At 50.5% G+C, this 24682-nt stretch overlaps 1 protein-coding gene across 3 annotated transcripts in view; it reads left to right on the top strand.

Moving 5' to 3' along the window:
• The window catches only part of LOC111836737 (protein phosphatase 3 catalytic subunit alpha-like), a 44456-nt gene that overhangs the window by 7688 nt on the left and 12086 nt on the right, over positions 1 to 24682 (top strand). For all 3 annotated transcript variants that reach the window (XM_023798256.2, XM_023798257.2, XM_023798258.2), the window contains exons 2-6: positions 8318 to 8518; positions 12295 to 12419; positions 13801 to 13912; positions 17134 to 17279; positions 18025 to 18164. In XM_023798256.2, the coding sequence (XP_023654024.1) occupies positions 8318 to 8518; positions 12295 to 12419; positions 13801 to 13912; positions 17134 to 17279; positions 18025 to 18164 (724 nt within the window). The remainder of the gene's footprint in view (positions 1 to 8317; positions 8519 to 12294; positions 12420 to 13800; positions 13913 to 17133; positions 17280 to 18024; positions 18165 to 24682) is intronic.

The raw sequence follows: 24682 nt of genomic DNA, 5'->3' as shown, positions 1-24682 counted from the left end.
ACACCGCTATACTTTGGGAAGTTTAGGAGATCCCGTCCATTGTACCTTACCATGCTTGGCTGTGCTGGAGGGATTCCGTCATGTGGCTTCCAGTGTAATACAGTTATTCACCTCCGTCATGTGACTTCCTGTGTAATACAGTTATTCACCTCCGTCATGTGACTTCCTGTGTAATACAGTTATTCACCTCCGTCATGTGACTTCCTGTATAACAATTATTCACTTCTATAGGGTGCCAAGTCTGCTGAGGAAGACAAGCATCTAGATGTACATTTAATGTGTCCCTCGTGTGGCAGACAGCAGAGGTCTGCTGGCTGCATCGCTCTATCTGCAGTGAGCTTCCATCGACATCACTCTGCGCATCTCTAAAATCTGTCACCCCGCCCTCAGCTCACTGGCCGCACCAGGACCTGTCATCCTGCATTTGCGGATTCTGGTCGCACGGCCCGTATCACAGGACCTGCGTGTTCCTCAGCTCTGTGCCGCGATCTGGGGAAGCTCTGTGCGTCGCCGTCACGGTCGAGGGCATTTCCCCGAATTAAATCCGACTGATCGATGGTTTTCTGCAGGGAAGGCCGCCTTTTGCCAAATTAAGCGCGGGAGACCAGCGTCACCCAGAGGCCAGTGCGGTCCCGGCAACGGCTCAGCAGAGGGGAGGCGGTAATTAGTGTGTGGGTGCGAAGTGTGGAGTTTTAGTTTTAGGATCCGGGGCTGTGTGTCGTTTTTGCTGAGAAGTAGGGATGCAGAACGGATTGGTTTTAGAAGCAGTGGGGGCGGTTTGTAACGTGTAGAGCTGGAAAAAGAGGTGATTTAATGTGTTCCTGAGTTCCTGAGATGGGACGTTCCATGGGAAAATACGGCTGAAAAATTTCCCAAAAAAGAGCTATAAGAGGCTGCACACTGAATATTGCTTTTTTTTTGAGTGAGATTAATTGCAAGAGCAGCAGCCTGAGGGTTGGAAGGTGTGAGTGTGTGTACAGTAAGAGCACATGAGCCCTGTGCCGTGATCCGTGTGCATATGCTTACATGAACAGTGAGCTGTTATCCATGCATGTGTGGTCGCATGTACAGAGAGCTTGCATCAGCCCTGTGCTGCTGCGGCCTGTGCTGTAATCTGTGCGTGTGGGGTCGCATGTACAGTGAGAGCGTCAACCTTGTGCTGTGTACAGCCTATGCTGTGCATATGGTTGCATGTACAGTGAGCGCAGCCTGTGCTGTGATCCATGCGTGTGTGGTCACATGTACAGTGAGCGTGTGTCAGCTCTGTGCTGTGTACAGCCTGTGCTGTGATCCGTGTATGTAAGATGTGCAATCACATGTACAGTTAGAGCATCAGCCCTGTGCTGGGTGCAGCCTGTGCTGTGATTCATGATTGTGTGGCCAAATGAACAGTGAGTGCACAGGAGCCCTGTGCTGTGTACAGCCTGTGCAGTGATCTGTGTGCATGTGGTCGCATGTACAGTGAGCGCAGGACCGCAGCCCTCACAGTTTGGCGGCCGTCCAATGGCTGGCTGCGGTTGCCACGGCAACGTCCGCCACGGCTCCAGATAGCTCTGAGGAAGCAAGAGGAGGCAGTGCTGTCTCCGTGACGATCGCTCCCCCCCTCTTGCTTTCCTTCCCTCTCCCTCTTTCTCTCTCTCCTTCTCTCCCTCCCTGTCTTAGTGTAGGTGGTGTATCTCTGTAGAAAAGTGTTCTGGTGGGGGTCCCATGTGGGAGCGGTCCTGTTAGATTAATAAGCCAAATTGGATCCCCCCCCATGCCCAAAACTGAACAAAAAAATTAAAAGTAGTGCAGAGTAGGATAAAACAGCATCCCCCAGATCCCTGCATGGAGGTGTCAGCGTGTAAACCATATCAGGGGCATTGTCACCATAACTGGCCGCTGCAGTAAGCCTGTGTTTCCACGGTGAGCTAATGAGCGACGTCACCTTGTATCCGCAGGGCGGTCTGGCGGGGTTAGCTCTCCATGCAGCTGGAATCCCTCGCTACAGTAATGAAGAGCCTGAACGCCAGCCTCACGCATTGCTGAGAACACATGGCTGAACACCAGCCTCACGCATTGCTGAGAACACATGGCTGAACACCAGCCTCACGCATTGCTGAGAACACATGGCTGAACACCAGCCTCACGCATTGCTGAGAGCACATGGCTGAACACCAGCCTCACGCATTGCTGAGAACACATGGCTGAACACCAGCCTCACGCATTGCTGAGAACACATGGCTGAACACCAGCCTCACGCATTGCTGAGAGCACATGGCTGAACACCAGCCTCACGCATTGCTGAGAACACATGGCTGAACACCAGCCTCACGCATTGCTGAGAACACATGCCTGAACACCAGCCTCACGCATTGCTGAGAACACATGGCTGAACACCAGCCTCACGCATTGCTGAGAGCACATGGCTGAACACCAGCCTCACGCATTGCTGAGAACACATGGCTGAACACCAGCCTCACGCATTGCTGAGAACACATGGCTGAACACCAGCCTCACGCATTGCTGAGAGCACATGGCTGAACACCAGCCTCACGCATTGCTGAGAACACATGCCTGAACACCAGCCTCACGCATTGCTGAGAACACATGCCTGAACACCAGCCTCACGCATTGCTGAGAACACATGCCTGAACACCAGCCTCACATGTTGCTGAGAGCAGATCCTTGGAGAATCATAGTCAGAAGCAGAAAATTATACGACTTATCCTGAAGAATCTGGAAAAGAGGGGCATGATGGCTGAGCCTGCAGGGTTGTGGGGTCTAATCCTGCCACCATCCTATCTGCGGTCTTCCCCAGCCCGGGGTCCACAGACCAGGGTTGTGGGGTCTAATCCTGTCGCCACCCTATCTGGGGTCTTCCCAGCCCGGGGTCCACAGACCAGGGTTGTGGGGTCTAATCCTGTCGCCACCCTGTCTGGGGTCTTCCCAGCCCGGGGTCCACAGACCAGGGTTGTGGGGTCTAATCCTGTCGCCACCCTATCTGCGGTCTTCCCCAGCCCGGGGTCCACAGACCAGGGTTGTGGGGTCTAATCCTGTCGCCACCCTATCTGCGGTCTTCCCCAGCCCGGGGTCCACAGACAGGGTTGTGGGGTCTAATCCTGTCACCACCCTATCTGGGGTCTTCCCAGCCCGGGTCCACAGACCAGGGTAGGCCTCCAGTTTCCTCTGATCCTGACCAGGATAAATGGATGGATGATGGATGTATGGAGTCTGAAAAGGTTATTTACCTGGAACAAAAATGTATTTTGTAACTTAGTTATAAATAGTCATACATTCTACACGTTATAGCCATTGAACTAACAACACTTACATGCTATGACATTGATTTTGTTTGCAGACATCGGTTTTGTTTGCAGACATCGGTTTTGTCTGCGTTTCTGTCTGCGATTTTGTCTGCGGTCAGCTCCGGCTGCGATGTATCTGCACAGGTGTGCGGGCTTGCTGCTTTAGCTAATGCGCCTCGCATTTCAGTTCGTTGCATCATAGCCATGACCTCCTGCGGTTAGCAGTTAGCGTTAGCTTTCTTGATCAATTGTGTGACAAATTCCGGGACGGATTACTGTGTGGCTGACAGATACGTAGGCTAGTCACCTGACTGGAACGTGGCCAACAAAAGCGAGACGTAGTGTTGGGCTTCTTGGATCCTCGCTCGGGAACCTGGGGGGGAGGGTGGCCTTGCGGCCAGCTGCCGCTCAGGAGGAAGTGCCCGCGACTGTCAGAAGTAGGATGAGAACCTATGTGTGGGAGGCGAGTCCACTGAGGGCTCTCTGCATGAGACCCTTATTTGTTGACAGCCTGGCCTGAGACAAGAGGGTGCATGGTGGTTCTTCTCGGGAGGGGGCAAAGCAGCCATCCCACGCAGTGATGTAGCTCAATCTATAGGAAACAACAGATTGCAGAAAGGGATTCTGGGAAATCTGTCACAGTCTGCGTATAACCTCCGTTTGGAGGTTTGCTCTATGTCGCCCCCCTGTGGTCATGTGCGGTAACAGGGCTGTGCTTCGGCTCTGCGTTAGGCTGTTGCCTACAATATTCCAGTATCAGTAAGCTGGGAAACCACAGTCAAGTCAGGGGCACGTGCCGCCCCGTTGATGGAAAGCCATCGGAGGGCAGCGTATGTGTCTGTGTTGTTATACTCCCTGCATCTTGATTTCTAGCAACGTCACAGGGATCCAAAACAAAGAAAGTGAAGCAAAACCGAGGCATTATAGTGCTTCTTGCTGCTGCTGTGTACCGTTCGCTTCCCTGCGGCTAATGCACACGCTCGGAGGGAATCGACGCTTAAGCTCTAGGAGTGCTGATGTTGAGGCGGGACGGATGGAGTTACTTACCGGCCTGAAAAGTCCCTGTGATTAACAGGAATGTCTGCTGGGGACAGCGATGTCCACCTGCCGGGGAGCAGACAGCAAACCACCTCAATTGCCTGTTTATTGATCGAAAGAAAAGCTAATCCTTCTGCTCCGGCTGAAACAAACGGACACAATTACTATTCTTGTTGAGTTACAGGACCGGGTTAAGGGTCAATGCCCTCTTTGGTCCAGTTGCTGCGGGAAAGTCTACTCAGGATGAATGTTTAGTCCAAACACAGGGATCGTCGGGATTCACCATGACAGCCAGACAGCCTGTGAAACCCGACACCTCACTCCCTCCTCACCAGGATGGATGAGATTATGTACATTAGTGACAGCATTCATTCAACTGGAGTATTCTTTAATGACAGAAAACATCTCCACAGTTTTCTTGCAGCCAAAATTAAAAGTTATTTTTTATCTATTACTGGTTGGCAGTCTAGCCAAACAAATATTACTGGCTTGTTTCACAGCGTCAGTTTCAAAGTGGCGTCTTGCCGGGAACCGTAAAAAACAGCTCTAATACCCCTGGGTCCATTTAGTGCCGTGAGCTAAAAAAAGTAAACAGTGGTTGTCAAGCGGTTGCTAGGGAAAAGGAAGGACACGATCCCCAGGCGTTCCCGTGGATCCCAGTGCCTCACGACTGGGCGGCTGTTTAGGAGCCTTAGAAGAACCCGGTGAGTTTCACTAAGTGAAGTGGGGGGGCTGTTCGCCACCTTTCGTAGCTGCCTCAGGTTTTAGCTCAGCTTTCTCACTCTCAGGAAGTTCTCGCTGGCCTCCTGGGAGAGACCCGGACTGCTCCGAACCTCGCTCTGGCCCGGCGGCTGCGTCGCGTCCTCGCAAGCCGCCCACTCAAGCAGCGAGATGTGCCCCCCCCGCCGGCTGCCTCTGACCTCCCTCAATGTGTTCCACAGGGTGCTTTCGGACCTACGCGAGATTCAGACCGAGGATGGAAAGGGAGCCGCGGGCAGGCCTCCTCGCAGGCCTCCTCGCAGGCCTCCTCGCCGTACCCATAAAAGGCATCTCAGGGAGGATTCAGGATCGCTGCCTTGTTTTATTGCCCATAGATGCTGCGTGTGTTTATCACTCGAAGAGACACACTGGGTCACTGTAGTTATACTGGTTTCAGTGATGTAACCGGATGGACAAACCAGTACTAGATGAGAGATTATCTAGAAGATGGATGGATGGTTGGATGGTTTAACCTGACTTGTTTATTTCCATTATTGCAAGCACATCGTCTTCTTGGTGATAAGGCTTTCATCTTGCGAATACACTGTCAATGTGTCACCATTTAGGTACGCCCAGTGTGAGAAGATTCTCTGAAACATACAGTGCAGATTAAAGCACAAGGCACATTCTGCCTATGAACCTACAATGAGGCACTTAGTAAAGCCGGAATAAAAACAATATTGTGTGGAATTACTGGCTTAGCCATGTAATGGTGGGCTACTGGTTATTTACCATTTTGGTCTTGCATCTGTTCTGTTCTTGCTGTGTTTGGGGCTTTGCACCTCGGGTTTTGTTCTTGCCATGTTTAGGGTCTCACACCTTGGGTTCTGCATGTTCTCACTGTGTTTAGGGCCTCACACCTCGGGTTCTGCATGTTCTCACTGTGTTTAGGGCCACACACCTCGGGTTCTGCATGTTCTCACTGTGTTTAGGGCCTCACACCTCGGGTTCTGCATGTTCTTGCTGGGAAAGACCACCTCCTAATGCTAGATAAGCATCTGTGTAAATCTTACGGATAGATAGATGGATAAAAAAGAGCGAACTGCACCCGTCACACACCATAGCTAGGCTTTATTTGCTGACGCACACGAATCTCACGGCGCTGCACACAGCAGCTGATTGACCCTTTACTCATCAAAACAAACTTTTCTAAGTATCTAATTAACTGAGTGGTGCTGAAAAGTTTGATGGATCCTGAGCTTCTTGGAGGATGAGTCAGTGAACTGCTGCTAATTAGCGGTGTTCTGATGGGTCCGGCATGCAGCCAGCCAGCTGTTCCCTGTTTTAACAGTCGCCTTGGTGATGAGGCCACGTGGGCGGAGCCTAACCGTTGGGTCTGTATCAGGTCTGCTCAGAGCACCCGTTTTGTTCTGTTATTTTCCCACCCTTTCGGAACACATTACCACGTTAGGCAAAACCCAAACTATTACCAGAAGTGTGACCACTCTGTTTTGCAGAACTTCATTTTCCATGGAGCAGAGTGGCACATCAGAAGGCACTAGGCCCAATGTTTCAAAACCATCCCCTAGGCCGCTGCTAGGCCTCTGTTAGGCCTCTGTTAGGCCTCTGTTTGGCCCCTGCTAGGCCTCCACCTGGCCTCCGCTAGGCCAATTTTAGGCCTCTGTTTGGCCTCTGCTAGGCCAATTTTAGGCCTCTTCTAGGCCTCTGTTTTAGGCCTCTTCTAGGCCTCTGTTTTAGGCCTCTTCTAGGCCTCTGTTTTAGGCCTCTTCTAGGCCTCTGTTTGGCCTCTGCTAGGCCTCTGTTTGGCCTCCGCTAGGCCTCTGTTTGGCCTCTGCTAGGCCTTCACTAGGCAGTTTCCTGTTATACGAAACATAAAGTATAAATGGGATCCTGAGGTGTGGTATAAAGTTGAGACTACGCTTGCAATATGCTATCTCACTTTCACAATGTTTTTCGATAAAACCGTCTTCTAAATAAATAAAACCTGAGCTCGAAATTCCGCTGAATATTGCAATTCTAAGTGGAAGATTCTGTTTCAGTTTATTGGTTAATAGATTGATTGATGTATCGATTGATTGGATAGCTAGTCATAGGGGCGGTGCAGGGGATTATGTGTAGCAAGGTTGCCTCTGGTCTCTGGAGTTGGAGGTTTCAGTCCTGCCTCCACTCCCTGCTGGGGATTGTGTTCTTATTGGGTATGAGTACCTCCAATCTGTGCTCTACCCTAGAAGGCCTTACCAGGATCCAGTTCTTGACGAATTATTGTAAGATGGATTAATCTTTTGTTAATCGTTATTATAGACACCGTATATAAAAGTCGTGGCATAAATACAGTAATAGTAGCTACAGAAGTCGCTCACGAAGACGGTGTACATCGAAACACAGATGCACCGCTCTCGATTCACCAGGGGCTCCTTCCTCCGGAGCTGTAATCACATTCGGCGCCTGGCCTCATTACCCTCGTAAGGCTTCACTCCTTCCCCCAAGTCACGTATTTATTATTTAGTATTTGCTGACGCTGCCGTCTTTTCGGATCGCCCGATTCCCATACAGTTTCAGCTGCTCCATCTCAGCGACGCTGCGCGCATGCTGCACATTCGTCGATGTGTATCTTGTTTGTATGGCGACGTCATCTTCTTCCGCGCGTTTCAGTAACACGGCCGTCGGTGTGTATGTGCAGCCGTACATCCACACGCACGTCTTTCCGTATCCTTGCCTGAGTGGCGCGTCTCTCGGTTATTTGGCCCCTTTCTGCTGTGTATATTTCGTTCCACACTTCTCTAATCCCGTCTATATTCCTATCCCAAAGGAGGTTTTATCGCGCAGATCCGTCTGTTTTATTTCTTGGGAGAAGCTCTGGATGTTATTTATATCACGGTACAGTGTCTTTGCTGTCAGAATAATTTCTCCCACATTTGCTGCTGGAAAAACAAACACTATAAAAAAGGAGATGCAAAGATGAGATATTAGCCAGTTACATGACAATCGAGGATTTATAAGACTCGTGATGTACAGTATGGGTCTCAGGGGAGACTCTCTCTTCAATGATGGCATTTCGTGTCAGGAGATACTTTGAGTGAAGCCCCAGCTGAGATCTGTTTTTTAGATCCGACTGAGCCATCTGTGAGTTTTTTGGGGATTTGTCACGGGTCAGAGTAGGAAGTGTTGCAGTGATGGGGATCTCATGTAAGAGAAATGAATCTCGACATCTGCCTTTCTCCTCGGGGGCTCACTCTTGTTTTCATTGTGCCCCCCTCCCTCCCCCCCCCCAGCTGTGCCCTTCCCCCTGAGCCATCGGCTCACCATGAAGGAGGTGTTCGACAGCGAGGGGAAGCCCCGTGTGGACCTGCTGAAGGCCCACCTGACCAAGGAGGGCCGCGTGGAGGAGGCCGTGGCCCTACGCATCATCAACGAGGGCGCCGCCATCCTGCGGCAGGAGAAGACCATGCTGGACATTGAGGCCCCGGTCACAGGTAAGCCTGGATAACGCCTGAAATTTCATCACCCAAACGAAGCTTTATTTCCGTAACGGCACGATGTCCGTCTGTGGTTAGTAGTAAATGCACGGCATGCTGGGTAACGTTTTCGGAAAGCTGACAGTCGGAAACTGTAATTTATAAAGACATTCATTCAGATAATGCTTGGAAAATTGATGCATGGATATTGACAGAAACTGTACTGACTCTGCTTGATCATGTGCTGCTAATTTCAGCAGATAACTTCAGATCCATGCATTTAAGGAATTTGTGCCCTTACATCAGACACTATGTGCACAGTGAGCCGGTCGATATTCAGCGCAGACGTGAGTCTGAACCCGAAAGTCTCTCGCATGCAGATTCACGCTCGACTCGCTCCATTATCGTACCGACTCTCCCAGTGCCGCTACTTCGCCGTGCACGATGTGGGATCTAGCGACATTTCGAGTAGGTCTGGAGCAGCAGAACTTAGCAGCAGACATCACAGATAGTGACAAAGCCGTTACCACTGGGAAACGTAGAGTGACTGAAGGTGTGACGTGGACCCGGAAGACGGAGCAGGCTTCCTCAGGAAAGATCCAGAAGGCCATATTTTACTTGCAAAAGCAATTTAAGCAGTCAAGCAACATGGGAAGATGGGAAGTCACCTTTAACCTCTAGGGGGCCTTTTTTGAAACCTTGATATGGGGAAAAATAACCACCTCAGGTTAATCACAAATAAAATCATATAAAATGTCATTATTCTAGCCTAAGTTTCAGGTGACCTTTTGCTGGAAAAGTTGCATGCAAGATGGAAGGAACGATAGGTGGGATATTCAGACTTAACTTTCCCGCATCGCCCGTGTCTGTAGGGCCATTCCGCTGCCCTTTTGTACCCCGTCCTCTTTCCAGGACGCCTCAGCTTCATTCATTTGTCCTCTTTCCCATTATTCTTCATTCACGCAGTACTATTTTCCTGCCTCGATGTAGCGCCCCCTGCAGACAGCACTGTGTAATCCTGCTGCGTAAGGACAGGCTAGCAGGAAGGAGCTGCTGTCCTTGGTGCTGAAGTTACTCTGGTCTCCATGCGTGTCCGTGTTCAGCCTACAGCCGCCTTCCAGGGCAGGGGCCCGGTGTCCGTGTTCAGCGCACAGCCGCCTTCCAGGGCAGGGGCCCGGTGTCCGTGTTCAGCCTACAGCCACCTTCCAGGGCAGGGGCCCGGTGTCCGTGTTCAGCGCACAGCCGCCTTCCAGGGCAGGGGCCCGGTGTCCGTGTTCAGCCTACAGCCGCCTTCCAGGGCAGGGGCCCGGTGTCCGTGTTCAGCACATAGCCGCCTCTCTGTCGCGTTCCATCGCTCTCTGTCGCTCTTGGCTGCTTTCCGTCGCTTTCTGTCGCTCTCCATCGCTCTATATCACTTTCTGTCAATCTCTGTCTCTTTCTCTGCCGCTCTCCGTCACTCTCCATCGCTCTCTGCCACTCTCCGTCACTTTCCGTTGTTCTCTGTCTTTCTCTGCACACCGAGGTGTCCATATCCACCCAGCAGGGCAACCTTTCCGGGAACGACAATGGCATAATCCCACCCACCCCATCTGCCTATCTGTCTGTCCACCTATTTGTCTCTCTGTCTGTCTGTCCATTTGTCTGCCTATCCATCTATTTGTCTGTCTGTCCATCTGTCTGTCTAACGTCACACACTGTGCATTGGCAGGCAGGGTAAACAGTCCATAGCACTAGCAGTGTCTTTAATTATTACCCTAACCGGGCTGGGAGCTGGGCAGTCAGGTGAAGAGACGGCTTCACTCATCATGTCAGACAGACCCCTGGGAGGCGGCTTCACTCATCATGTCAGACAGGCCCCTGGGAGACGGCTTCATTCATCATGTCAGACAGGTCCCTGGGAGGCGGCTTCACTCATCATGCCAGACAGACCCCTGGGAGACGGCTTCACTCATCGTGTCAGACAGGCCCCTGGGAGGCGGCTTCACTCATCATGTCAGACAGGCCCCTGGGAGACGGCTTCACTCATCGTGTCAGACAGGCCCCTGGGAGACGGCTTTACTCATCTTGTCAGACAGGCCCCTGGGAGACGGCTTCACTCATCATGTCAGACAGGTCCCTGGGAGGCGGCTTCACTCATCATGTCAGACAGGCCCCTGGGAGACGGCTTCACTCATCATGTCAGACAGGCCCCTGGGAGACGGCTTCACTCATCATGTCAGACAGGTCCCTGGGAGGCGGCTTCACTCATCATGTCAGACAGGCCCCTGGGAGACGGCTTCACTCATCATGTCAGACAGGCCCCTGGGAGACGGCTTCACTCATCATGTCAGACAGACCCCTGGGAGACGGCTTCACTCATCATGTCAGACAGGCCCCTGGGAGACGGCTTCACTCATCATGTCAGACAGGCCCCTGGGAGACGGCTTCACTCATCATGTCAGACAGGCCCCTGGGAGACGGCTTCACTCATCATGTCAGACAGACCCCTGGGAGACGGCTTCACTCATCATGTCAGACAGGCCCCTGGGAGACGGCTTCACTCATCATGTCAGACAGGCCCCTGGGAGACGGCTTCACTCATCATGTCAGACAGGCCCCTGGGAGACGGCTTCACTCATCATGTCAGACAGGCCCCTGGGAGACGGCACACCCTTGTAGCACCAGCACTTGTCTGTTCTCTCCCTGCCTGTTTCCCCTTTTGTGTTCGATCCTCTCCCCAAAGCCCTAACAAAGCCACCATTCCTTCTCCCAATTCTTCACATCACAAGCATCTGCTGTCTTCCAGACTGTATCAGGTATTCAGCAGTCCAGGGCGTTCATTTTTATAATGAACAGTCACCTGTGAAAGAAGTATTCTCAGGGGAGCTACTTCAATAGCCAATGGGCATGGAGATCGTGAGGCACTGCATTTCAGCAGCCAATCAGGTGGCCAGTTACATAAGGACTTTGGTAGGGATTGGCGAGTCTCGGGAGTTGTGCCGCTCCTAATCTCCATGGTGGTGGCCGCTTAGGGGCGGCGTCAGAGGATCTCTTGGCTGCTAGCTGCCCCCCACCCCTCTGTCCACCCTGCAGTGCGTCGGTGTCTCGGGGGGGGCACGGCCTAGGGAGGACACGGCGTGCTCGTCTGTACGCCAGCGTGCCGCCGTGGAGGGGGGCCGGCACTCGCTTGTGTCACTGCTTATTTTAGCGAGAGGCAGGTCACCATGGCAACAAGAGTTTTCGACTCCACTCTTTCTCGGAGAGAGTCTTTGAGTCGAGGAGCAGCAGGCAGCAGAGAGAGATGCACACACACACACACACGTTTGTATTCATGTATTTGTGGGGCCAGTCCATTCATTTCTATGGGCATAACCCTAATCCCAACAATGACAACCTTAACCCCAACCCAGCCCTCACCATAAGTAACCAAGCAAAATACACAACTTTTGACTATTGCATTCATAGATTCTGTAGAACTGAGGTTATCCTTGTGGGGACAGAAAAAATGTCCTGTCAAGGTAAAAAGTTACAGGATTTTATTACATTTTGGGGAAATCTGGTCCCCACAATGATACTTAGCTAATTGCATTGCATTGCAAGAAGAAAGATTATGTCATGAGTTTTGTTTTTTTGCACACTCATCTGAGGATGATCCTTAATGTACTGTTGGATTACACTCTGTGCTCGTCAGTAAGATTGATGCCTTCCTCACTGGCGGAGGAGTCTCGAGGCACGCTGGTTATTGACCGTGTTGAATATGCCCCACCCCCCCATGGAAGCAGCCCATAAGCCTCCGTCTTCCTCGTGCCTTGCAGTGTGTGGCGACATCCACGGGCAGTTCTTCGACCTAATGAAGCTGTTCGAGGTGGGAGGCTCGCCAGCCACAACACGGTATCTCTTCCTGGGAGACTACGTGGATCGAGGGTACTTCAGTATCGAGGTACGACGGATGCCTCGCCCACCCCCCACCAGAGAGGGCGCTCTTCTGCATGCCTGTGTGTGTCATACACTTCAGCATCGAGGTACGGCGGATGCCTCGCCCACCCCCCACCAGAGAGGGCGCTCTTCTGCATGCCTGTGTGTGTCATACACTTCAGCATCGAGGTACGGCGGATGCCTCGCCCACCCCCCACCAGAGAGGGCGCTCTTCTGCATGCCTGTGAGTGTCATACACTTCTCTACCTTTTAGAGCAGTGTTTCCCAATCCGTGGACCGTCTGTGGGTCCCTGAGGACGGGGTTCGAAAACACTGCTTTAGAGATATACTTCTCTACCCAAAGGTAATTTAAGGAAGAAGAGGCAAATTAAGTGGTCAAGCAAAACAGGAAGATAAGAATTGACCTTTAACCTCTAGGGAACATTTTTGAAGCCTTTGCTATGGAAGCAAAACAGAGTGACCACCACAGATTAATTAAATCACAGATAAAATCACAGCTACATATAAATAATACATTAACCAAGCGAGTCGGCCATATTAGACCTCAGTAAATACACCGATTGCGCTCCTTTCTGGTGGGAAGTGGCTGGTGTTGCCCGATGCTTAGTTCAAAGTGTTGAGCATTTACCTAGTAAAGATGCCACCTTCCCCTAATCACCTGCCCATGGTCAGCAGTCCCCAAAGAAGTTCTGTAGGAGCTCCTGGCTCCAGAGTTGCTCGCTGGAGAGCACAAAACCAGAAAGCATGATGCTGAACGTTGCCGCCTACATCCACAGCGCCTCCTACTGCTGTGTGGAGATCTACCGCACAGGGGTGTATGCAGGGGCGGGGCCTCAGGGACACTGCTGAAAGCTGATTAGCCCCCGGACTGCCCCATTCCCTGTCACTCACTGATTCAAAACATATCATTGGCTAATAAGAAGGTTGGCCCCTCTATATGAATTATGGCCCCTCTTGTGCTCGTCACATTAAAAAAATCCTAGAATCATCCCTGGTGCTACACCAGTGATGTCCGGATGAAGAACAGTGAGAGTTCTCAGGGCTAGCTGTCACTGAGGGTCTCTGAGCCATCCCATACTGTTCTGGTTACCCATAGCGATGGCATTGACCTAGGAAATCTGAGATCAGCCACTTCCTTCCATGTCCTTTTCTTGAACCTTTGCTGTGGAAATGCTTCACATCAATGGCTACAAGATGTTCAGCGAGCCCCGTAAACAGCTTCCGAGTGCGACAGGATGTCAGTCACCCTGTTCCGTAATCGTTTTCCTGTTTAATCGGCTTTTATGTGTACATTACAGAGATCAAGAAAGATTGCGTGTCTTGTAGTTTAATCTAGGGCTCCATTTCATTTAAAAGTAATCATTGCATTTGTGTTCTCTTTGCAGTGCGTGCTGTACCTCTGGTCGCTGAAAATCCTGTACCCAAAGACACTATTTTTATTGCGAGGAAACCACGAATGTAGACATTTGACAGAGTATTTCACTTTCAAACAAGAATGTAAGTACACCTCCCCCCCGCCATCTCTCAGGTTGGTTTAACCCATCTGTGGCATTTCATCTCCGCAGGCAGTGTAATGCAGTGGATGCATGGGTCGGATCAATGCTTGCTGTAGGCGGGGGTGCACTGGAACAGGAAAATCACTGGCAGAGGCATTTTCAGAATTAGCCTGGGCCTGTTTTTCCCATCATCCCGCCCACTTGTCCCCCTGTCCTTTCTTCCTCCCGTCCGTGTAACATCACTGTCTCCTCCTACTCTGTCCCCCCCCCTCCCCCGCCTTGGCCTCCTGTACCCGCTCGTTCCTCTGCTCTCTCTCTTTATCTCTCTCCCCGTCTCCCTCCTGGGCTCTGACAGTCCCGCTTGCCTCTCACATCTCTTTATCTCCCCCATGTCCTCCCTCTGCCCGTGTTAAAACGTTTCCTCTCGCTCTCTCAGTGGCAGAGGTGCAGAGCGGGCAATCGCTGCGAAATGAGCAGGTTATGGGTTCTGCGGGGGTTAGGAGAGACAACTCTTCAGGCGGAGGGTGTGGGTTCACGACCCACTGTTCTGAGGAGGAGAGCACTTAACCTGAATTACCCAGCTGTACAAAAGCAGGGGAAAGAATAACAATAATAATAATGTTAATAATTGTAATAATGATGATGATGATGATGATGATGGCTACCTCACACCTCTAGGGTTATGGGTTCAGGTGGGTTTCCTCAGGATCCATTTTCCATCAATCTGAGGTCATGCTTTTGGTATCTTGAAATCTCCCATAGTTTGGCCTCACTTACCATCCCTTCCTGTTGACAGTGGCTTTTCTCAGCAGACAGAGCAGGAGACATGTCCGGGTTTGAGTTTGAGAGGCAGCTAAACAAAACCACTCAGTGTCCTGCGACACTCACGCTCTGCATGCGGGACAGGGTGTCCTGCGACGCTCACGCTCTGCATGCGGGACAGCGTGTCCTGCGACGTTCACGCTCTGCATGCGGGACAGCGTGTCCTGCGACGCTCACGCTCTGCATGCGGGACAGCGTGTCCTGCGACGCTCACGCTCTGCATGCGGGACAGCGTGTCCTGCGACGCTCACGCTCTGCATGCGGGACAGCGTGTCCTGCAGATGTATTCAGCTGGATTTTGATAGGACGTTGTGCGATCTGTTATAGAATCTGTGATATTTAGACAAGGTCCCCAAACAAATTGGCCCAGGGGGCTGTCCCCTCACACGTCCCACTATCCCCTCACACGTCCCACTCTCCCCTCATGCTCCCATGAAGGCCCACTGTCCCCTCACATGTCCCACTGTTCCTTCTCATCCCCAGAGAGGCCCACTGTATCTTCAAACCCCCAGGGAGGCCCACTGTCCCCTCACACCTCCAAGGAGGCCCACTGTCCCCTCAAACGTCCCACTGTCCCCTCGCACCCCCAGGGAGGCCCACTGTCCCCTCACACCCCCAGGAAGGCCCACTGTCCCCTCAAACATCCCACTGTCCCCTCACACCCCCAGGAAGGCCCACTGTCCCCTCACACCTCCAAGGAGGCCCACTGTCCCCTCACACCCCCAGGAAGGCCCAATGTCCCCTCAAACGTCCCACTGTCCCCTCACACCCCCAGGGAGGCCCACTGTCCCCTCACACCTCCAAGGAGGCCCACTGTCCCCTCACACCCCCAGGAAGGCCCACTGTCCCCTCACACCTCCAAGGAGGCCCACTGTCCCCTCACACCCCCAGGAAGGCCCACTGTCCCCTCACACCTCCAAGGAGGCCCACTGTCCCCTCACACCTCCAAGGAGGCCCACTGTCCCCTCACACCCCCAGGAAGGCCGACTGTCCCCTCACACCTCCAAGGAGGCCCACTGTCCCCTCACACCCCCAGGGAGGCCCACTGTCCCCTCACACCCCCAGGGAGGCCCACTGTCCCCTCACACCTCCAAGGAGGCCCACTGTCCCCTCACACCCCCAGGAAGGCCGACTGTCCCCTCACACCTCCAAGGAGGCCCACTGTCTCCTCACACCTCCAAGGAGGCCCACTGTCCCCTCAAACCTCCAAGGAGGCCCACTGTCCCCTCACACCCCCAGGGAGGCCCACTGTCCCCTCACCCCCAGGAAGGCCCACTGTCCCCTCACACCTCCAAGGAGGCCCACTGTCTCCTCACACCTCCAAGGAGGCCCACTGTCCCCTCACACCTCCAAGGAGGCCCACTGTCCCCTCAAACGTCCCACTGTCCCCTCACACCCCCAGGAAGTCCCACTGTCCCCTCACACCTCCAGGAAGGCCCACTGTCCCCTCACACCTCCAAGGAGGCCCACTGTCCCCTCACACCTCCAAGGAGGCCCACTGTCCCCTCAAACGTCCCACTGTCCCCTCACACCCCCAGGAAGGCCCACTGTCCCCTCACACCTCCAAGGAGGCCCACTGTCCCCTCAAACATCCCACTGTCCCCTCACACCCCCAGGAAGGCCCACTGTCCTCTGGGTGTGTGGGTCCTCTGTTTGTGTAGGGTTCTTCCCTGGATTCAGTGTTCCATCCTCCCAAGTCCAAAGATGGGTGCCCTGGCTGACTGAGCGCCTGGAAATGCTCTTAGTGTGAGGCTGTGTGTGTGTGCTAGTCTGGCATTCCATCCCGCCGTCCTGTGCTTCCAGAAATGGGCTCCAGCCTCTAGGAACCCTAAGAGCTTAGAGACAATGAAAGGATCATGGTGTGATACCAAGCAGGAGTAGCATCAACTTACCGAAAGCTCAAAGTGATCCCCGTGCTAGCTGATGAAAGACAGAAATTACATTTTTTATTTGATTCTATTATTTAACTGCAATAGAGAATGACCTCATGGTGTGAGAGACAAGTCAGTGATGAAAATATCACATTATGGCAGGATTCCCCTTTAATGACAGTTCTGAGCCAGGCAGATGAATGAGAGATGTGAAATGTGGGCTGGGGGGGGGGCGGCTGTAGACCCGGGATGAGGGGGTTTGAAGGAAAATTTAAAGGAGCTTTCAAAATGGGACAGCTTTGTTGCACCGCTGTGAGGCAGCCACTGAATTCGGGTAACTGACTCAGTCCTCACGTAATCCAATGAAGAACTTTCGCTAAATTTCCAAAACTCACAGAAGTTGAAATGCATCCCATTTTGGAAGTTTGCTCTTCAGTGGTGGGTTTCGTCTGAATTCTCCATGGGACCGCATTCGGACTCCCCCTCCACCGCCTGTGGTGTCCCCTGAAGTGTCACTTGTCCCCTGCAGGTAAAATCAAGTATTCCGAACAGGTGTATGACTCGTGCATGGATGCCTTCGACTGCCTCCCCCTTGCCGCCCTCATGAACCAGCAGTTCCTGTGCGTTCACGGCGGCCTCTCCCCAGAAATCCACACCCTAGACGACATCAAGAAGGTGAATCCTAGCAACGGGTACTGCTGAAACGCCAGAAAGTGCTCAGCTTCCCAGATATAGGCAGCAGTCAACTTACGTGACAACGTAGAACAGAATGTTTTACTGTAAATTTACAGTGAAAATACAGTAAACTTTATCTTTTCATTTATTTGATGTGTTCTTTAATCCATATTACTAGTATGCTTTTGGCTTGTGTTTTTTGCTATAAAGTATCTTGAATGGCAATGGAAGGAAATTTCCAAATTATGTAAAATTTGACTTTGTATTGTGGAACAAGTCATTTACGTCCGTAGAAAACTGATAATATATAAATGGCTGAAAGCTGCACAAATGTGCCAGCAGGTAAATAACAGGAATAACGGTAATAATAATGGCAGTAATAATATAGCTGGTGGGTGGAGTTGAGCTCCTCCTGTACATGCAGTATATGAGGTAGCAACCGGCTGCTAACGTCCCCCCGCTAATGTTCTCCCGCTAACGTTCCCCCGCTAACGTCCCCCCGCTAATATTCTCACGCTAACGTCCTCCCGCTAATGTTGTCCCGCTAACGTCCCGCCACTAATGTTCTCCCGCTGGTAGGTGGAGTTGAGCTCCCCCTGTACATGCGGTAGGTGAGGTAGCAACTGGCCGCTAACGTCCCACTGCTAACGTTCTCCCGCTAATGTCCCACTGCTAATATTCTCCCGCTAATGTCCCGCTGCTGATGTTCTAACTGCCCCCCACTGTCATCCCCACTCTGGACCAGCTGGACCGGTTCAAGGAGCCACCCGCATTTGGGCCCATGTGCGATCTTCTGTGGTCAGACCCGCTGGAGGACTTTGGGAACGAGAAGACCCAGGAGTACTTCAGCCATAACACAGTCAGAGGCTGCTCCTACTTCTACAGGTATGTTAAGCCCCCCCATAATTCCGCTACAGTTCGATGTTCATTATGTGGGCTGGTTGGACAGGTAGGATGAAGTAAGACCCAAACAACGACAGCTACTAAAGGCTGTCATAAGTGTGCAAGGTCAGTGTCTTTGACACTTTGCTCTCTCGGTGTGGTGCTAAGACAAGAGACACTCCAAAGGGCATATCTGGAACTGCCTTGTCACACCTACCAGCATGAAAACAAATGACTCACGTTTCTGTGTGAACTGGACGAGTGTTTGATGCAGGTTTGAGGTCACTTCCTGTGGTTATCGGGGCGTGACGCTCGTGCACGTCGCCGGTCGGGCTGCAGTCTTTATTTGTCAAAGACACGCACAATGTCACTGTGATGTTTGGCTTCCCTGGTGATATGCTTCCGTGCTGCATCCACGCATTCCGTCCTGCTCACTGGAGCTGTCTGTGGAGTGCTATAATAGTGTGTAGGCGATACGGTCTCCATCGCAGTGGCTGAACTTGCGATCGGTGTGCCGGTGTGTGCGTGTGCTTGCACAGTGTGTGTGTTTTCACAGTAAAAAAAGCCTAAAGGGGCAGAATCAGCATTGCTCCTGCCCCAAATTACCATGTATCTGCCCCATAATTCCATATTTCTGCCCCAAAATGCCACATTTCTGCGCAATGACCCTGGCTGAATCTCAGTATGCATACTTGACTGTACTTATATTTTCGTCTACCCGTTTGACGCCACCTTCCATTGCTGAAGACCAGTTCCAATACTAAGATCACAAGACCAGAGGACAGTAAAAATCCCTGGATGTTGGTTTGGCTCCACCCCAAATATCAAGGAAGCCTCCAGTGCATCCTTCCCAAATAAGACCAATCCCATAATCCATTGCATACTGTTACAAAGGCGGAGGAAGAAGGCGCGAACCATAACTGTACTACCTTAATCGGAGCTATGTGTCCCTCTTTTCTGTCAGATAGGATTTTCCTGCTGTTTTTCTCTTTTTTTTTGGCTTGTGAGACTGCTGAACTGAAATGGTTAACACCCCTGTATGGCATTTCAAGAAATAATCAAGAATGTTTTAAGTGTAAACTTTATTTGTGGAAAACAGCATAATCATGCCAGAAATAGTCGTTTATACTAGACATTTCAATCATGTGTCATTTATTATAAGCTACGACAAAGTCAGGAAAATTACGGCTAATATCCCTACCCTATAATACATATCCCTGCCCTATGATACATATCCCTGCCCTATGATACATATCCCTGCCCTATGATACATATCCCTGCCCTATGATACATACCCCTACCCTATAATACATATCTCTGCCCTATAATACATATCCCTGCCCTATGATACATATCCCTGCCCTATGATACATACCCCTGCCCTATGATACATATCCCTGCCCTATGATACATACCCCTACCCTATGATACATATCTCTGCCCTATGAAACATACCCCTGCCCTATGATACATATCCCTGCCCTATGATACATATCCCTGCCCTATGATACATACCCCTACCCTATAATACATATCTCTGCCCTATAATACATATCCCTGCCCTATAATACATATCCCTGCCCTATGATACATATCCCTGCCCTATGATACATACCCCTACCCTATGATACATATCTCTGCCCTATGAAACATACCCCTGCCCTATGATACATATCCCTGCCCTATGATACATATCCCTGCCCTATGATACATACCCCTACCCTATAATACATATCTCTGCCCTATAATACATATCCCTGCCCTATGATACATATCCCTGCCCTATGAAACATACCCCTGCCCTATGATACATATCCCTGCCCTATGATACATATCTCTGCCCTATGAAACATACCCCTGCCCTATGATACATATCCCTGCCCTATGATACATACCCCTACCCTATGATACATATCTCTTCCCTATGAAACATACCCCTGCCCTATAATACATATCCCTGCCCTATGATACATACCCCTGCCCTATGATACATATCCCTGCCCTATGATACATACCCCTACCCTATGATACATATCTCTGCCCTATGAAACATACCCCTGCCCTATGAAACATATCCCTGCCCTATGATACATATCCCTACCCTATGATACATATCCCTGCCCTATGATACATATCCCTGCCCTATGATACATATCCCTGCCCTATGATACATATCCCTGCCCTATGATACATATCCCTGCCCTATAATACATATCCCTACCCTATGATACATATCCCTGCCCTATGATACATACCCCTACCCTATAATACATATCCCTGCCCTATAATACATATCCCTGCCCTATGATACATACCCCTACCATATGATACATATCTCTGCCCTATGAAACATACCCCTGCCCTATGATACATACCCCTACCCTATGATACATATCCCTACCCTAAAATACATATCCCTGCCCTATGATACATATCCCTGCCCTATGATATATATCCCTGCCCTATGATACATACCCCTACTCTATGATACATATCCCTACCCTATGATACATACCCCTACTCTATGATACATATCCCTGCCCTATGATACATATCCCTGCCCTATGATACATATCCCTGCCCTATGATACATATCCCTGCCCTATGATACATATCCCTACCCTATGATACATATCCCTGCCCTATAATACATATCCCTACCCTATGATACATATCCCTGCCCTATAATACATATCCCTGCCCTATGATACATATCCCTGCCCTATGATACATATCTCTGCCCTATGATACATATCCCTACCCTATGATACATATCCCTGCCCTATGATACATATCCCTGCCATATAATACATATCCCTGCCCTATGATACATATCCCTGCCCTATGATACATATCCCTACCCTATAATACATATCCCTACCCTGTAATACATATCCCTGCCCTATAATACATATCCCTGCCCTATAATACATATCCCTACCCTATGATATATATCCCTGCCCTATAATACATATCCCTGCCCTATAATACATATCCCTACCCTATGATACATATCCCTGCCCTATGATACATATCCCTGCCCTATGATACATATCCCTGCCCTATGATACATATCCCTGCCCTATGATACATACCCCTACCCTATGATACATATCCCTGCCCTGTAATACATACCCCTACCCTATGATACATACCCCTACCCTATAATACATATCCCTACCCTATAATACATATCCCTGCCCTGTAATACATATCCCTGCCCTATGATACATACCCCTACCCTATGATACATATCCCTACCCTATAATACATATCCCTACCCTATAATACATATCCCTACCCTATGATACATATCCCTACCCTATGATACATATCCCTGCCCTATGATACATACCCCTACCCTATAATACATATCCCTACCCTATAATACATATCCCTGCCCTGTAATACATATCCCTGCCCTATGATACATATCCCTACCCTATAATACATATCCCTGCCCTGTAATACATATCCCTGCCCTATGATACATACCCCTACCCTATAATACATATCCCTACCCTATAATACATATCCCTACCCTATGATACATATCCCTACCCTATGATACATATCCCTGCCCTATGATATATATCCCTACCCTATAATACATATCCCTACCCTATAATACATATCCCTACCCTATGATACATATCCCTGCCCTGTAATACATATCCCTACCCTATGATACATATCCCTGCCCTGTAATACATATCCCTACCCTATGATACATATCCCTGCCATATAATACATATCCCTGCCCTATGATATATATCCCTGCCCTATGATACATATCCCTACCCTATGATACATATCCCTACCCTATAATACATATCCCTGCCCTATGATACATATCCCTGCCCTATGATATATATCCCTGCCCTATGATACATACCCCTACCCTATGATACATATCCCTGCCCTATAATGCCATGTTGCTCGCAGTGAATCCTGAGACCCCCCTCCCCTCTCACATCTCATGTTTGAAGTTTATCTTCACCTGGTCACCTTTGAACATCTTTGAGGCCCCCTTTGCCTTTGGAATCCTCCAATGGTGGTAGGGCGATCAGTCTGACCAGGAAGCCATGTATGTGAGAACCTCAGAACTTCTGAAGACACAGAACAGACAAAGTGTGAACATAAATGTGAGACATGCCTCTGATGAAGTGTCGTGTAGATGTGGCGCCAGTCTGACAATCGCAGATCTTTCTCTGAAAGCTCTCATTGTTTGGGCCCCACTTCACTCCTTAACCCCCGTCCCCCCCGTCCCCCCGATGGACCCCCCCCCACACTGCCTTAGTCTACGTTCCCTCATCTCCCGGGTGTTCTGGCTCCTCACAGCAAGGACGTGTCATGTCTGCTTCTGTTCATCCTTGACTCGAATGGAAGAAAGAGGGCAGAGATCTTTGCGGAGCCTCTGTGGCCTTCCGAAGTGAGCAGGGCAGCATAAATCTTCACCACTCTGAATAATTGACAACCCCATGAAAGTTTGATGGGATTGTGGAGCTTCGCTGATCGTGTTGGAGGGGGGGGGGGGGGTCATGCTGCGGTAAACGGGAGAGAGGTGCGGGGGCTTTGCACAACCGACAAAATACATTCCACTGAATTTTCCAGAATATTCCGCAGAACAGAGACGGCCGAGCCAATCGCTCGTTCTGCGTGACTGGCTTGTAGGATAGTGCAGCTGATGCACTGCTACTCTGTAGCTGTCAGTGCTGTCACTCACTAAGGAGACTCTCCATCAAACCACCATTTTCCCACTCGCTTAACCGGAACGCCTGTGGTCCATCCAGCAGCATAAGAACAGTTGCTGACTGATAAGGTGCCTCTTCCCTTTTACGGTTTAGAGTTTGGACCAGCGCTGGTTGTATCCCATGTGGTGCCCCAGACAAGCTTCCCCGCCAGTTCCGGCCCCCCCGCCAAACTTCACTTTGTCTCAGACATACATGTGTCTGCCTAGGCCAACTGCCCATCTTGCTCGCATTTTGGAATCCATGTCTCACATTAGGCCCCTTCCCCATGGAACCACAGCTGTAGAATCTTTCCGGAATTATCCTGCGTCTTCTCCAAAGTCCAGTTTCCGGCTAGTGGACTTTATCTCGGAGTGATGTGGGCCACCAAAGACAACCAGATTCGGAAGGGTGTGTAAACCGGTAGAGACTGAGGGCCAGTGCTAACATCACATGCCCTCTAGTGGTCGGAGGACTTTCGAAACTGTGAAATGAATGATACTAAATTATAAATGAATAATTTTATTCATACTCGTGTCATTTCCATACTAGTGAAAATAAACCACACTTTATTTTTTTGTTGCGTTGGAATGGTAACAGAAGCACCACTACCCCCCAGTCATGGGACCCCCCGTGTCATCGCCCTGGCATCTCCCAGAAAGGCTCCCTGCTCCCTGACCGCAATCAGAGCGCGTCCTTCACAGCAATAACACGGCTTCACGAGTCAAGCCTCTTAAACGCTGACTGACAGCTCACTCCTGACACAAGCAGGCACACCTGGTTTGACCAAATAAAGACGGTATTTTAGTTTTAAAAATAACATAAAAAGGTTCCAGTCTTTTCTTGGGCTAATGTCTCTGGTCTTCAGCTAAAGTGCAAAGGATTTACTTATGTGCCATTCAGTCGATTTCCACTTCTTAAACCACGTTTTTTTTTCCGTGCCATACCTGAATCGACAGGATCCATTGTGCCCCTTCGTTTATGCCCGGGGTCTTTGCTGGGACATTGTGGCACATTCATCTTGAGCAGAGGCAGTCTGTAAGAAACACTCCACTTTCTTTAAGGCTTCCCATCAGGAGGCACCCGCTGTGGAGGACGGGGCCTAAATTTAACTGCGTAACGCTTCAGTTTTCCTGGCAGGCACTCAAGCAGACACCTATGCTTTGGAAATGGATGCAGGCACGTAGAACATAACAGCTGTGCCCAGATTCAGGGACTGCATCCTTCGAGGGCCTTTGTAGGCATCCTTCAAAGGTTTGTGCAATGAATCTTGGGGTCTCGGCAAAAGAATGACGCACTTCTAGGGTGCATTGGAAAGAGCCTTCAGAATGGGACGGCCTTGTCGCACTGCTGTGACACATTCACTCTTCGGATGCAGCCTTTGAAGGATTCAGCCCCTGATTTCGGACACAGCCAGAGTTTGCTCTTAACCGCGACCGTGCAAGCCACCTGTGTGATGGTACTTTGACATTTGTCAGGCATTCCCAATCTGGGAGTTAATGGAAGCATCTTAGATTGAGCAAGTAAGGTGAGGTGGGTCTGGCCCAGAATATTGACAGTCCACCCCGAACAGGATAGACAGACAGAGGATGGGGCAGAGCATGCGATGTGTTCTTCCTCAAGGGGTGAAAAGTTTGCCCCCCCATTAAATTGTAACGAAAAGCGGAACCCAAACAATTTCTGGTATCGTCTTGACTTGGAGAGCTATCCCAGAATCCCTGGAGGATCTGCGAATGTGGTGTTGCCATGACGACCGGCTACCTCTGCTTAAATTGGAGTGTGAGTGATAGA

This window comes from Paramormyrops kingsleyae, chromosome 24 (genome assembly GCF_048594095.1).
Source record: "Paramormyrops kingsleyae isolate MSU_618 chromosome 24, PKINGS_0.4, whole genome shotgun sequence".
In the NCBI taxonomy this organism is placed as follows: Eukaryota; Metazoa; Chordata; class Actinopteri; order Osteoglossiformes; family Mormyridae; genus Paramormyrops; species Paramormyrops kingsleyae.
This window is presented reverse-complemented; position numbering and strand designations above follow the sequence as displayed.